General features: G+C 60.1%; 2 protein-coding genes across 5 annotated transcripts; one reads left to right on the top strand and one right to left on the bottom strand.

Moving 5' to 3' along the window:
* Positions 1 to 440: 440 nt before the first annotated feature.
* FAM71E1 (family with sequence similarity 71 member E1) lies at positions 441 to 5,628 on the bottom strand. 2 transcript variants are annotated; one of them, XM_019818644.3, is made up of 5 exons: positions 5,432 to 5,628; positions 5,125 to 5,324; positions 4,645 to 4,775; positions 1,213 to 1,498; positions 441 to 608 (listed from the first exon to the last, which is right to left on the bottom strand). In XM_019818644.3, exons 1-5 carry the CDS (start codon positions 5,502 to 5,504, stop codon positions 552 to 554), a joined length of 747 nt encoding a protein of 248 aa, XP_019674203.2. In that variant the 5' UTR covers positions 5,505 to 5,628; the 3' UTR covers positions 441 to 551. The 2 variants fall into 2 exon arrangements, with proteins under 2 accessions (XP_019674203.2, XP_006941015.2); XM_006940953.5 differs by having other exon boundaries at positions 5,125 to 5,243; positions 5,432 to 5,624.
* A 116-nt stretch (positions 5,629 to 5,744) lies between these two features.
* On the top strand, positions 5,745 to 13,188 carry EMC10 (ER membrane protein complex subunit 10). 3 transcript variants are annotated; one of them, XM_003997459.5, is made up of 8 exons: positions 5,747 to 5,926; positions 7,082 to 7,154; positions 8,074 to 8,183; positions 9,109 to 9,213; positions 9,552 to 9,733; positions 10,676 to 10,769; positions 11,673 to 11,759; positions 11,984 to 12,081. In XM_003997459.5, the coding sequence occupies exons 1-7, from the start codon at positions 5,813 to 5,815 to the stop codon at positions 11,757 to 11,759; spliced, it is 765 nt and encodes a 254-aa protein (XP_003997508.1). In that variant the 5' UTR covers positions 5,747 to 5,812; the 3' UTR covers positions 11,984 to 12,081. The 3 variants fall into 3 exon arrangements, with proteins under 3 accessions (XP_044902241.1, XP_003997508.1, XP_003997507.1); XM_045046306.1 differs by lacking the exon at positions 11,673 to 11,759 and having other exon boundaries at positions 5,745 to 5,854; positions 7,127 to 7,154; positions 11,984 to 13,188; XM_003997458.6 differs by lacking the exon at positions 11,673 to 11,759 and having other exon boundaries at positions 11,984 to 13,188.
* Positions 13,189 to 13,868: the final 680 nt, after the last annotated feature.

Here is a 13,868-nt window from a genome sequence, read left to right as displayed (position 1 = left end):
GTGAGTCGCCTGGGGGTGGGTGACCGGGACACCAGGTTGGAATGGCAGCCGTGATGAGGCAGCCGTGATGAGGCTGCCATCTTGGAACGGCTACTTCAGGGCCGCCAGCATGTTGCTATGGCAATTACAAGTCACAGGTGGATCGAGACCCCGGGGAGGCGCCCCCCTCGGACTAGCTGCTGGGGAGGGGGAGTGGGGAGGCAGGCTGGCCCTGCAGTGGCAGCTGCAGTGAGTTAAAGAGGAGCCAAAGGCCAGATGGGGAAGGCCACTCTGGCGAGGTAGCCATGACGGACGGAATGGTGGGCACTAGGTCTCGAGGTGGCCCCAGGAGCCACACGCCGAGCCGAGCACCGTGCTGAGGCAGCCACACTGGAAAAGCTACTCTGTCAGGCAGCCACGTTGGATCGGTGACGATGGCAAAACTGCTCATGACCTGGTTGTTGGTTCTTAAGTGGCCGATCTTTATTAACTTTAATAATTCATCTTTCTGGCCCTGACGTAGGGTACTTTGATCTCTGGTCCTTTGGTGACCTCAAAGCCTACTGGAGGAATCAGAGTCCCCAGAGTTCAGAGGTCTGTGGGTCAAGTCTGGCTTCCGTGGCTTGAAGCTGGGTATGAGAGAGAGAGAGCGTCTCAGAGGCCTTGACCTGCGGATGTACTGGCAGTTTGGGGTGGGTGGGTGGGTGGGTGGGGGGCTCGGTGCTTATCTGGAAGGTGGGGGGAGTGGGGTGTCTCCAGAGGAAGAGACCCCACGGGTTTCAGTGCCCCCTTCTTCAAGGACGGGGGCCCTTCCCCTCCCCCTGGCCTTACAGGGAACTGGGCATCCAGCCTGGCCCACCCCAGCCCTTCAGGGCCCAGGTGTTGCGTCCCATATTCCACCGCAGCAGGTCAAGGGGAGAGACGCTGGGGGCTGGGGTGCCCGATTAGGAAACTATGTAGCCGAGGGGCTCGTGGACCCACGGCCCTGCAGACCCTGCCCTACCTTGAGAACCTGCCGTCATTGCACCCAGATTTCATGCCCTTTCAGGACTCAGGGGTCTGGGCCTTCCTGCCACTCTCAACACAGGCATCCAGGCCCCCAGGTCCCCCCTCACGCTCAGGAGCCTAGGTCCCCAGCCTGTCCTTCAGACTCGTCCAAATTACCCGGCTGCCTCCTCCCTCCGACCCGAAACGCAGCCCCAGTCCCGCCCACCCCCTGCCCCTCCCCCGCACCGCCTCCCGCTCTATCAGCTCGTCCTCCTCGTCGTCGTCGTCGTCGTCCTCCTCCTCCTCGCCTTCCTCTAGCGTCGGGTACTCCTGCGTGAAGGGCACGGCTCCCTGGGCCGAATGGAAGCGCAGGCGGTAGAGCAGCCGCACCCACTGGCCGAACTCGCGGTCTCGGGTCTCGGGTGGGGCCCGCAGCTGCAGGTAGAAGGCGCGACCTGTGCGGAACTTGACCTTGAGTTGCCAGCGGCTTTCGTCGTGGACGAAGAGCTGGACGAACTGCAGGGGGAACAGCCTGGGAGGGAGGAAGGGGCGACCTCAGGTGCCGACCCTCCCTGGCTCACAGCCTTGCGGTCCCGGGCGCCTACAGGGTCGGGGCCGCCCACCCCAGCGCCCCCCTCTCCTCCCAGAAAGAGGCCTTTTTCATTTTCTCTGCCTTTCGACTTTTATCCACCCCCAAAGCACCTTTGTGTCTCCCGCTGGTCCTTCTAACAGACAGCTGCCCTCTTGAAACTCCCCGTTGGATGTGAGAATGACAACGGACACATAACAGGTCCATCAACCACATTCCTGACCTTCTCCCCGACCCCAACCTGCTCCCCTTCGTCTTCCCCACCTTAACTACATCCTCCCATTTGCTCGGTCAGAAATCATGGAGTTGCCCCTCGCCCAACTTTCGCTCTCACATCCTCATCCAATCCTGCCACCAAATCCTGGCGGCTCCACCGTTCAAACGTATCCCCGAACCCACCACTTCTAACTCCTTCCGCGACCAGCGGGCCCCGTCACCCGATTCTCCCGCCTGGGCCGCGGGCTCAGCCTTCGCCGCGCTCTGTCCCACGCGGCCGCCAGAGGGCGCCCATCAGCACCTGAGTGTCACGTCCCTCCCGTGGCTCGGTGAAAAGGCCAAGTCCTCACCTTGACCACCAGGCCCCCCCCCCCCGCAGGATCTGTCGCCTCTGTTCCCTCTCTGCTCACTCCCCTCGCTCACTCAGCCCCAGCAACAGCCCTGCTCCTACCTCCCCCTGCCACCCCGTTGGCTTGGCCCCTTAATCTCTCTCATGTCTTTCTCAAAAGCACCTTCTCAGGGAGAAGATCTGTTTACAACCTGAGGCTTCTGTGCGGCCATGTCCGCCCTTGCAGACCTCCCTATCCCCTACCCCCTCTGATACGTCCGCACAGACCTCACCCCACTGATTCTGTCTGCCTTCCCGGTAGGAGGTGAGCTTGAAGGCAGAAACGTTGGTCCCATTTTGTTCACAGCTGCTCCCCATTCCCCCCACCCCCTGCCTCCGCCCTTCCACCAGCTCACATCCGTGGTAGGTGTTCAATGGATGCTTGTTGAGAAGGTGGATAATGTGGCCCAGGTCACACCGCGGGGATTTGAACCCAAGTCTTCTCTGTGTTCTTAACCACCACACTGGGTAGCCACACCCCCCACTCTGGCCCGGCCATGCTACCTCTAGGAACCTATCTTACAGACACCCTCACAACCGTGCGCCTGGATGCCCTCTGCAGACCACACTGGCTGTAACCCCCAGACACCAGCCGCAACATCAGTGTCCCTCAGTAGGCGGCCCGATCTGTTACTACATTCCCCAAGTGGAAGAATAACAGTTTATGTTTACAAGGTGCTCACCCTGGGCCAGGGGCTGTCCCAAGCACTTCATGGCCCTTTACTCAGCGTATCCCCTGACAGCCCTGCAAGGTGGGCTCTCCTCTTATCCCCATGTTCCAGATGGGGAAACCGAGGCACAGACAAGTAGGGCACTTGGCCAGAGACAGTGGCGAAGAGGTGACGCCAGGATATGAACCCAGGGAGGCAGGCATTCATTTGAGGACATTCCCTGCCATACGGTAACAGCACTAGATGCAAGTGGGGTGTAAGGGGGCAGAGCATTTGCTCGTGTGTGTCCAGAAAAGGGCCTGTTGGTTGCGCTTCCGTTGACATGAAATGAATATTGATACGGGGCTGGTGGGGGAGGGCGCAGCGTGCAAAAGCGGCATGTGGCACGCACCTGCGGGTTTTTAAAGGAGGGGTGAGCACCGAGGGGTGCTTGTCAAGACTGGCCCACCACAGGTTAGAAGTGAGGGACTAGGGGCTGACTGAGTCTCGATGCTTCATTCTCAGAGCAAGCTCGGTGTTTTTATCCTGATGGTGTGTTTATTTGGGGGGCGGTGCTGAAGGAGATGATGGGGGTCCAAGCACCCCTCGGCACCATGCTAAGTTCCCCCCACTGCGGGTCATGCCTCAGCGAGCAGTGAGGTTCATTGGTGGGATGCACAGCACTGGGAAGGAGCAAGAATATGCCCCGCGCTCCGTAAGGCGTCAGCACGCTGCTTTGTGTTCTCAGCTTCTACGGGGGGGGGGGGGGGGGGGATAAATAAAGGCTGCAGGGAGCCTCCACTTAGTGTAGGTCAGAATCTGATTCTACCACCAAGTGGGCTGCAGATTTCTTTTTAGATATCAGAATTGTAGATAAAGGACTGTGGACTCGTGTGTGTGTGTGTGTGTGTGTGTGTGTGTGTGTCCTTTCTCTCTCCCTTCCTTCCCTCCCTCCCTTTCTTTCGTTAACTGTTGAGACGTGGTCAAAAAAGTGAAAGCCATTGGCACATTGTTTCTGTAAACATACTACACGTATGGAAGAGTTTTGTTATTTGCAGCCGGAGTTGGAGGCAGGAGCCGAGGATAGGAGAAAGGTGTTATTTTGTGCTGTGTATGTCTTGTACTTTGGAGTGTGTTTGCGTTACTTTTTCAATGAAAAAAGAAAGACCTGAAGGGGTGGTGCTTAGTGTGGCACTGGAGCCCAAGAATCATGAGGTCATTGGGGCACGCGGGTGGCTCAGTCGGTTAAGTGGCCGACTCTTGATTTTGGCTCAGGTCATGATCTCACGACTTGTGAGATCGAGCTCCGTGTCAGGCCTGCTTGGGATTCTCTCCCTCTCTCTTTGCCCCTCCCCTGCCTGTTCTCTCTCTCTCAGAATAAAGAAACATGAAAAGAAAAAGAATCATGAGGTCGGTAATGATGAGGAGGCCAGAGATTCCAATCCCAACCAACCCCTGACCCACTGTGGGTCTCTGAGCCTCAAAGGATGGGGCTAAGGGGCCCCATCATATTAAGAGTAGGCCAGAGATGAGATTATGTGCATGGCCTAGGGGGCACCTGGCATGCGGCAGGCACGACATAAACGGTTATTCTTCTGATTCTTGCCAGCGTGGGGCTGAGGGCTGTCCCTCTCTTGTCCCTCTATCTCTGATTTCCGGTCCCTGTGTATCACCCTGCCCTTGTTCTCCTGAGCGTATGGCCACCCACAGAGGACTGGCAGCCATCCGAGACGCCTCGCCCTGGGAGTCATCTGTGTGACAGGAGGTGCTGCAGGGGGCCCAGGATGCCCAGAGCTGGGGAAGGCGGAGGTCCAGGCTGGGATGGGGACAGTCACCCAAAGAGCTGCAGGCATCCGTTATCCTTGGCAGGGCCGGCCAGCAGCAACAGGTCTGGGAGTTCCAGGGCTGGACTGGAGGCTGCCACCCCCATGGTGACCTTGTTGGCGACTTCTCCTAACCGGGTCACCTGGGGCCAGGGGTTAGAGGTTAGAAGCCAGATAGATGGAAGGTAGGATTGGTGGGGTTAAGGGTCATGAACCAGGTCTATTAAACACCAAGTCCGGGGTCAGATATCCCGGGGTCAGAGGTCAAGAGTCATCCGGGTGTTAAGTCAGGGAAACTGAACCCAGGGAATCAGAGGCCAGGGTTCATAAAGAAGCTAAAGGTCTAGAGGTCTGGGGGGTGGGGGTGGTCCGGAATTCCGGGAGATAAATGTTACGGGAGCGTGGTCGGAAGTAGGCAGAGCAGGGGCTCCTGAAGTCAGGAGGTCAGGCCTCAAGCCCAGGCTCGGTGTCAGGGGTTCTGGGGCTCCACACCTGCACAAAGTTGCTCTCAAAGATGGGGAAGTCTCGCAGCTGATCGAACTCGCCGCTCAGGAGGTGGCGCTGCAGCCGTCCGGGCCGGCCCGTGGGAAAGGCTGGAACCAGGGGGCATCCTAGATGGGCGAAGTTCGGGGGTCTAGTCCAGGAGGCTGGGCCTGGGCCCCCCATCTGGTAGGGCCCAGGGAAGCCGCGCTCTGAGGGTAGGGGAATCGGGGCTATCAGTCTGCGCGTCGCCGGCCGCCTCCCTCACGGGGTTTCCCTCACCTGGTCCAACCCTGCCAGGCCCGGCTCCGCCTCTCACCTGTCATCCCACCTGCTCCACCCGGGGTCGGGTTAGTCTCGTGCCCCCTCATCATCGCAACGCCCCGCCCCATGAGGAGAGCGAAGGCAGGTGCCTGCGGAGAAAACGGACGGGTGGGTCCGCGGACTCTATCACGTCACAACGCGGCGGACCCGGCTTGAACTCACCAAAGAGACGCCCGTTTGTGACGTCATTCTAGGGGGCGGTGCCTAGAGACCGGGGAGGTGCCTAGATCTGGGCTTGGCTGCAGCCGCTCTGTGACGTCAGACGCCCGTGGCGGGCGCTAGTGCGCAGGCGCAAGGAACTGGCGCAGGCGCATGGGAGGCGTGCTCTGAGGCGCCGGGCTCACTCCCGCCCCTGGCCTGGTGGGAAGGGGTGAAAATGGCGGCGGCCGGCGCCGTGGCTACTCGGCTGCTCCTGCTCCTGCTGATGGCGGCAGCAGCCCCCAGCCGCGCGCGGGGCAGCGGCTGCCGGTCCGGGACCGCTCTGCGGGGGGTGAGTGCTCATTAACTCTGACGGGGAGCGGGGCTGACGGAAATCCTGGGTCTCGGGTGTTTACATCGGGTAAGGTGGGAACGGGGCATTGCAGGGCCAGGAGAGAGGAAGCGGTGAAAGTGAGAGTATAGTTAGGAAGGCTCTAGCTCGTGAACATACACGAGTGGGCGGGCCTCGGATGGACTCTTGGTGCCTGGACTTTGGGTGGTTTGAAAACGAGGATGCGCCGTTGGGGCCAGAACCTCAAGTTAACGCTCAACAACACTAGGGATCCGCAGTCTTAAATATGCAGGAGGAGGTGTGGCTCGGGTGGAATCTTGGCGAATCAGACATAGGGGCGGCTAAAACGAAACCGTTAGAAGGGCTCTGGAGTGATTGGACCGGAGTTCTGTTCCTGCATATGCATGAGAAGGGCGGGATCTTGAGTTCCAGGATTAAAATCTGGACACAGGTTTGCGAAGGTGTGAGGGCTGCGTAGGTGCAAGGGCGTTCGGTGGGGGGTGCGAGGTAGGAGACATTTGAACTTAGCGGAATGGATGGCGTGGAATTTTTTTTTTAAGTTTATTTATTTCGAAAGAGAGAGACAACGAGCATGGGAGGTGCAGAGAGAGAGAGGAGACAGAAGATCTGAAGCGAGCTATCAGCGCCAGCCGGATGTGGGGCTGGAACTCACAAACCAGGAGATCATGACCCGAGCTAAAGCCCCACGGCTTAATCCCCCGAGCCAGCCAGGCACCCCCCAGAGGGCGTGGTCTCTTGTATGTACTTGATAAGGGTCGGAATTCCGGAGGCATGGTGGCTATTGTGGCTGTTAAAGGCAAAAAAGGGGCCGCTTGAATATTAGGTTGGGAAGGAAGCGCAGGTATCCTTTAACTCATGAATGTTTATGATGCTAGGTGTGAAAGTGACCTGGAGATAGTTGCCTTAGAAGCAAGGTCACGCTTGTTTGCGGGCTCTAGTTTTCTGGGGACGGTCCAGATCATGAATTTTCATGAAAGGGGCGGTTCCCGGTGGAATCGTGGACAAGTGTCAATGTTTGGAAAAGAGTATGAAAATAAGGTTCCTTCCTCAGCCTGCATCTGTCCCGGGGTCCGTGGTCTTGCCCTGCTGAGGGCTCTGATTGTCCTCACCGGGGGACCTCTCTCTCACCTGCAGGCGGGGGCAGAAGGTCGAGAGGGTGAGGGCTGTGGCACCGTGGGGCTGCTGCTGGAGCACTCATTTGAGATCGGTGAGTCTAGCAACGTTCCTTGTCTCGGCACTTACCTGATGCCCGGTGAAGTCAACAACGTGGGTCTGGTGCCACCCAGTGTGAGACATGCCATCCATTTACTACCGGCTTTGCCCCTAGGAGTGTGTTTGGGTTATTCTGGGGGAGGTTGGGGCAGGGAGGGCACGAGAGAGTAAGAACTCTACCTTTGGATACTCCCTCACCTGTAAAATAAATCCTAGTTTCAGAAAGGCCAGTGCAGCAGTAATAACCTCAGAGCAGACTTTTCAGACCAGTCACCTTGTGCCCTGCATTCGTGGCTAGATGTTCGGCATGTATTCACTCAAAAGTGCTCTCAGCAGTCATGCAACGTGGCGGGTGTTAGGGATAGCCCCGTTTTCCAGAAGGGGAAACTGAGGTTCAAAGGGGCATCGCATAAGGTCCTTTTGTAAGTGAATGGCAGAGCCAGGACCTGCTCTACAGCCCAGCTTAAACTACTGGGATTCAGGCATTCAGATTCCCAGAGCACAGATGTCAGTGCGGCCCGGAGGTCTGAGGTCCCAAACTCTGGAACACTTGTTTGAAACACTGAAGCTGGAACCCTCTGCACACCTCCTGACTCAGTCCCTGGCATCTGCCCGGAAAAGCCCCACGGATTCCGACATGGCCTAACGGTTGGAAGCCCCTCTATTTTATAGTGAAAGAACTGAGGCTCAGAGAGATCAGGTGACTGCCCGGCAAGGCAGAGGCAGGGCTTAGGAGCTGTGGTGTTCAGACGTCTGCTGTGGACTGCCCTGTGAGGTGGGAGAGCAGGACTTGGTGGGGGGTGTCCCCACGTTGCAGGTGGGAAGATGGGGGCGGGGCGCTCAGGAGGGAGAAGCAACCTGGTCACCGCGAGGATTGAAGGTTGAAGCGGTCGCTAAGCCCTGACTCCCCACAGATGACAGCGCCCACTTTCGGAAGCGGGGCTCACTGCTCTGGAACCAGCAGGATGGCACTTTGTCCCTGTCACAGCGGCAGCTCAATGAGGAGGAGCGGGGCCGGCTCCGGGTGAGGAGGGGACCTGGGGCTCTGCTGGGATATGGGGGACGTGTGCCTTGGAGCACGAGACACGTGCTGCAGGGCCTCTGCCCGGACCATTCCTTGTACCCAGTACATCGTCTTCCCCCAAGTTTAATATAGTTAGCTCCTCTCGCCTTTCCAGATTCAACCAAGACGCTTTGCAGTCAGCTAGGAGGAGATTTGCTTGGGAGGAGAAAGAGATTCCCGTAAGAACCGAAGGTTAACGCAAGAATGTGATTTCTGCCGTGGCCTGCCTGCTCCATGGCCGCCCCGAGGGCCGGGCTCCTTCCAGACCTGGCTCAGTCCTCCCTAGAGATGGGGCAGGCAGGTGCAGCAGGCCAGAGAAAGAGAAGAGGGTGGGGGTGGGGGGGCAGAGGGAGCAGCCGTCTTCTAGGCAAAGCTCACAAAAGCTGCCACGTCCGCTTCCATTCTGTCCCTTTGGCCAGGTGCAGGTGCAGGGGAGGCCGGGGACGGCAGGTTTCATTCTGGGCGGGCACGTGCCCTCCCTGTGGGAGACGGTGCGCCGCCGCCAGCCTTCCTGTATGGCGCCCACATGATTCTTTGTCGCAGCTGCCTCCCAAGAGACTTTCTTGCTCGTGCGGTTGGGGAGTCCACCTAAGGGGTGGGCCAAGGTGCAGCTGGATCCAGGTGTGAGAAGAGCGTCCTTGGGACTCACTCCATCAGTGGGCCGGGCTCTCCTCCCCTTGACGTGGTTTCTCCCCCAGGTGGAGCGCCCAGTGGCTCCTGGCCTCACCCACCAGCAGGGCCACCCCACTGGGACGAGTCCCGGGTCAGGGATTGGGGAGTGCTGGCTGAGCGAGACTGGAGAAGGGTCCCCCGGGCCCGATGGCAGTCCAGGCCTGGCTGGGGCCAGGCGCTGTCCCTCTCACTGCCACCCTCCTCTGCCCTGCAGGATGTGGCGGCCTTGAATGGCTTGTACCGTGTCCGGGTCCCTCAGCGCCCTGGGGCCCCTGATGGCCCAGAAGCCGGTGGCTACGTCTCCTCCTTTGTCCCCGCGGTGAGTCAGTGATGAGGACCATCCTCGCTCCTCCCACTTGCCCCAGCCTGGCTTCCACCATTTGTTGCCCCAGCATTTATGGACGGGGAAGACTCAGGCCTGGCCTTGCTCTCAAGGGTCTCCTGGGCTGGAGGGGGACAGTCCAGGTGGTGGGCGCTTTGATGGGGCAGCACAGGGCCCAATGGGGAAGTTGTCACGCTTGGGCTTGTGCCCGAGGGTGGAGGGAACCACGAAGGGTTTTGAAAGATCTTTCTGGGCCCCGTGAGAGGGGCTGGAGGCTCGGGGGTCTTGGCGCGGGCAAGGTCTGGTGGCGACCCTCCCCTCCCTGCCCCCCCTAGTGCTCCCTGGTAGAGTCGCACCTGTCGGACCAGCTGACGCTGCACGTGGATGTGGCTGGCAACGTGGTGGGTGTGTCGGTGGTGACACACCCCGGGGGCTGCAGGGGCCACGAAGTAGAAGATGTGGATCTGGAGCTGTTTAACACTTCTGTGCAGCTACAGCCACCAGCCACCGCCCCAGGGTGAGGACGGCAGGGTGTGGGTGCCCCAGGGTGTGGTGCCCCAGGATACAGTTGCTCCAGGATGTGGGTGCCCCAGTGTGCGAGTGGTCCAGGGTCCCGGTGCTCTAGGATATGGTGCTCCAGGATGTGGGTGCCCCACAGTGTGGGTACCCCAGGGTGCGGGTGCTCCAGGGTGCGGGTGCTCCAGGATGTGATGCCCCAGGGTGTGGGTGCTCCAGGGTGCGGGTGCTCCAGGGTGTGGGTGCCCCACAGTGTGGGTACCCCAGGGTGCGGGTGCTCCAGGATGTGGGTGCTCCAGGATGTGGTGCCCCAGGGTGTGGGTGCCCCAGGGTGTGGGTGCTCCGGGGTGTGGGTGCTCCAGGATGTGGTGCCCCAGGGTGTGGGTGCCCCAGGGTGTGGGTGCTCCGGGGTGTGGGTGCTCCAGGATGTGATGCCCCAGGGTGTGGGTGCTCCAGGGTGCGGGTCCTCCAGGGTGTGGGTGCCCCACGGTGTGGGTGCTCCAGGGTGTGGGTGCCCCAGGGTGTGGGTGCCCCAGGGTGTGGGTGCTCCAGGATGTGGGTGCTCCAGGATGTGGTGCCCCAGGGTGTGGATGCTCCAGGGTGCGGGTGCTCCAGGGTGTGGGTGCCCCACGGTGTGGGTGCCCCAGGGTGTGGGTGCTCCAGGATGTGGGTGCTCCAGGGTGTGGGTGCCCCAGGGTGTGGGTGCTCCAGGGTGCGGGTGCTCCAGGGTGTGGGTGCCCCACGGTGTGGGTACCCCAGGGTGTGGGTGCCCCAGGGTGTGGGTACCCCAGGGTGTGGGTGCCCCAGGGTGTGGGTGCGCAGGGTACTGGTGCAGGGCACGGCATGGACAGCATTGTCTCCGTCCTTCTGCCGCCTTTGCTGCCGGTGTCCTTGTTGGCTGAGCCCAGCCCCTTACCCTGTCTCCTCCTTGGCCCGCCCCTAGTCCCGAGACAGCTGCCTTCATTGAGCGCCTGGAGATGGAACAGGCCCAGAAGGCCAAGAACCCCCAGGAACAGAAGTCCTTTTTCGCCAAATACGTGAGTGGAGCTCTGCCTGCCCCTCTCCCTCCCATCCTGAGTCCCCCTCTGCCCTTCTCTCCCCTGTGGCCCTTGGCCTGTTCCTCATTCTCCAGGCCTCCTGTGCGCGGGGCTTGCTTGTCGCCTCTGGGCATGTCCCCTGGCACCGGGGCTGAGCCCAAGGCCCGGACGGACCAGGTGAGGACCGTGGAGCCGTGCGCCCTGCCTCTGCCTGTGTCTGCTCGTGGCAGCGGTCACGGGACCTCCGGTCTCCGCAGATGGGCCGGCCCAGAGCCCGGCAGTGCTGGGAAGCCGGGATGGCCCCTCAGGCTGGGGGCTGGTCTCCAGAGGCCCGTCTGCAGGAAGTGCAGTGCGGAGGGCTGTGGCCAGGCCGGGGTCTGTTCTGGGAGGAGCCTGGGACGAGGCCTGAGCCGGGCCGGTGTTAACAGGGCGGGAGGCAGGGATTTCAGTGGAACGGGAAGATTGGGAAAAGAGAAGGTGGGTGCTGGGACGCCAGCGGCTTTGCGAAGGGGCACTTCAGGGAGGCAGGGCTATGGGTGTTGGTGTGCAGGAGGCTGGTCTGGAGCTGGAGAGGGACCCGGCTTGTGCTGCCGGGCTGGGGCGGGTGGGAGGACCTGGGGGCACCGAGGGCGGAAGGCCCGTCCCACAAGGCCAGGGCGGGGGACGGCGGAGGCCACTGTGGGTGGGGATGCCAAGCCCTACCGCCCTGAATGGGGTGCCGGTGGGGGGGGGCCTCCGTTAGTTTGCCAGTAGGTCCTGACCTCAGGGCAGCCTGACAGCTGAACTGCGGGGAAACTGAGGCACAGAGAGGCCGAGGGCCCGCTGCCCCAGCTCTGCTCTCCCCAGTGGCCACAGGACCCCATGGCCACCCCTAGCCCTGACCTGTACCCCCTCCCTCCCCAGTGGCACCTCATCCTCGGGGGGGCCGTGTTGCTCACAGCCCTGCGTCCTGCCGCCCCGGGGCCCACGCCGCCGCCGCAGGAGGCCTGAGTGAGGACTGAGCCCCCTCCCGCCTCCACCCTCCCTGCACCCCACCTGCCCTCCCCCAACCTGTAGTGATGTAGGGGACCCGGGCCCCCTTCCCTCACGTGGCCTCCCCTCACGCCGGCGCCCCCACCTTCCCTGCCCTGGGGGAACGCTGCTCATATTCACTTCTCTTGTTTCTGTGTCTCTGTCTGTCTGTCTGTCTGTCTGTCATCCTTTCTGGCCCACAGTGGATGTACATCATTCCCGTCGTCCTGTTCCTCATGATGTCAGGAGCGCCGGACGCCGGGGGCCAGGGAGGGGGCGGCGGCGGGGGTGGTGGGGGGGGCAGTGGCCGCTGAGGGGCCTGTCAGCACCCTGGTCCCCTGTCATCCAGGCACCTCCCTTCTTGCCCAGAGTGCCCGTGTCCTTGGTTGTCTGAAGGAGGATTTGCCAGCCCATCCCGTGTCCGTCCCGTGAGGATGGGAGGACGTCCCCTCCCCAGGAGTCCTTTCCCTCTGCTTGCTGTTTCTGCGGCTGGAGGCTACCTTCTGGTGCGCTCCGCCTTCCCCTGTGGCCCCTCTGCAGCCGCAAAGGCTTCCCGTGCCCGCAGCGCGGAGCTTGAGCTTCTGGGCCAGCTCTGACCTTGTGTTTGTCCCCCCCCCGTTTCCGCCCCGAGCCTCACAGTTTGGGAACATGCCGAGTTCTCTCCAGCCTCTGTGCCTTTGTTCGTAGTCTTCTCGTCCTGCCTGTCCCAGGCCGGGCTAGACAGTCCCCCTAACTTGTCTGACACTGGATTGGGCCATGTGCTTCCCACCTGTCTGCCCTGAGGGGCCTGGCGCAGAGCAGGTGTGGGCTGGCCAGGGGTCCCCCCCCCCCCCCCCAGGCTCCGTTCCTCCCAGCAGCCCCGCCTTGGGATCCTTCCCTGGCCTTTATCTGCCCATGGCCCTGAGCAGTTTAGGCTGCTTTGTCAGGATGCCAGGCCTTCGGAAGCTTTGGGGCATGAAGAAATTATGTTAGAAGTGAAAACAAAACTAATACTTAGTGGAGTCGAAGGCCGGATGATGTAAATAGAACCCGTTTCCCTGTCCGGAATGTCTTCCCTGTCTGCGCACTGGGAGGCCACTGCCTGGCTTTGCTATTGATCACCCCCCTCCCTTTGTCTATTTAAAAACATTCAAAAGTATATTGAAACACATCAGAGTAAAAAACAACTCAGCAGCCGAATGCAACCGTCGATTTGGTTCCGAGGAAATCCCAGTGCCCAGGCTTTACTGAGTTTCCGCCGTTCACTGTACGTTATTATTCAGAAACACACACGAGTGGCTCGCAGGGCCGCCGTAATGGCCGTGCAACGCTCCACGGTGTCGTATGGCTGTGGATTAAACTGTTCCCCAAATGTTCCACATGTAGCTTCCTGCTCGGTGTGGTTAATAAATAGCAGTGTTATCCAGGCCCTCTTTGGTGAGTTTGAATTCTTTTCCCGGGGACTCAGAACTAAAAGTGGAACCTCTACGGCAGATCGGAGACACTTTTATGAAAAGGGGACGCACTCGTGTGGCTCTACTGGCGAAACGACATAAAAGGGGTGTGGTGGGCGGTTGTTCCCCCCAAATGCTCTTTTTAAAAAAGATTTTTTTTAAATGTTTATTTATGTTTGAGAGAGAGCAGGGGTAGGGGCAGAGAGAGATGTTTATTTAAAAACACTAAAAAAATGTCTGACGACAGAGAGCCCAATGTGGGGCTCAGACTCACGAGCCACAAGGTCATGGCCTGAGCTGAGGTCTGACACTTAACCGACTGAGCTACCCAGGTGCCCCTTTTGTGGCTTTTAATATATAAAAGAAATTTTTTTTATGTACGTTTATTTTTGAGAGAGAGAGCATGAGTGGGGGAAGGGCAGAGAGAGAGAGGGAGACACAGAATCCGAAGCAGGCTCTGGGCTCTGAGCTGTCAGCACAGAGCCCAATGCGGGGCTCGAACTCACAAACCGTGAGATCGTGACCTGAGCCAAAGTCGGTGCTTAACCGATGGAACCACCCAGGCGCCCTTGTGGCTTTTAATACATAGGGCAGTGTCCCCGAGTTATTCTAACTTGGCATTTCTTTCTCCACCAGCATGTGCCATCATGTCTCA

This window comes from Felis catus, chromosome E2 (assembly GCF_018350175.1).
Source record: "Felis catus isolate Fca126 chromosome E2, F.catus_Fca126_mat1.0, whole genome shotgun sequence".
NCBI classification, from domain to species: domain Eukaryota; kingdom Metazoa; phylum Chordata; class Mammalia; order Carnivora; family Felidae; genus Felis; species Felis catus.
This window is presented reverse-complemented; position numbering and strand designations above follow the sequence as displayed.

Coding starts and splice junctions, on each gene's coding strand:
- EMC10 (XM_003997458.6), top strand. CDS start 5,813: ATGGCGGCGGCCGGCGCCGTGGCTACTCGGCTGCTCCTGCTCCTGCTG. Junction 8,184..9,108: donor AGGAGCGGGGCCGGCTCCGG/GTGAGGAGGGGA, acceptor TCTGCCCTGCAG/GATGTGGCGGCCTTGAATGG. Junction 9,734..10,675: donor CCACCAGCCACCGCCCCAGG/GTGAGGACGGCA, acceptor GCCCGCCCCTAG/TCCCGAGACAGCTGCCTTCA.
- FAM71E1 (XM_019818644.3), bottom strand. CDS start 5,504: ATGGGGCGGGGCGTTGCGATGATGAGGGGGCACGAGACTAACCCGACC. Junction 5,325..5,431: donor TGGAGCAGGTGGGATGACAG/GTGAGAGGCGGA, acceptor CCCTACCCTCAG/AGCGCGGCTTCCCTGGGCCC. Junction 1,499..4,644: donor GGATGCCTGCAGCTCTTTGG/GTGACTGTCCCC, acceptor CCTCCCTCCCAG/GCTGTTCCCCCTGCAGTTCG.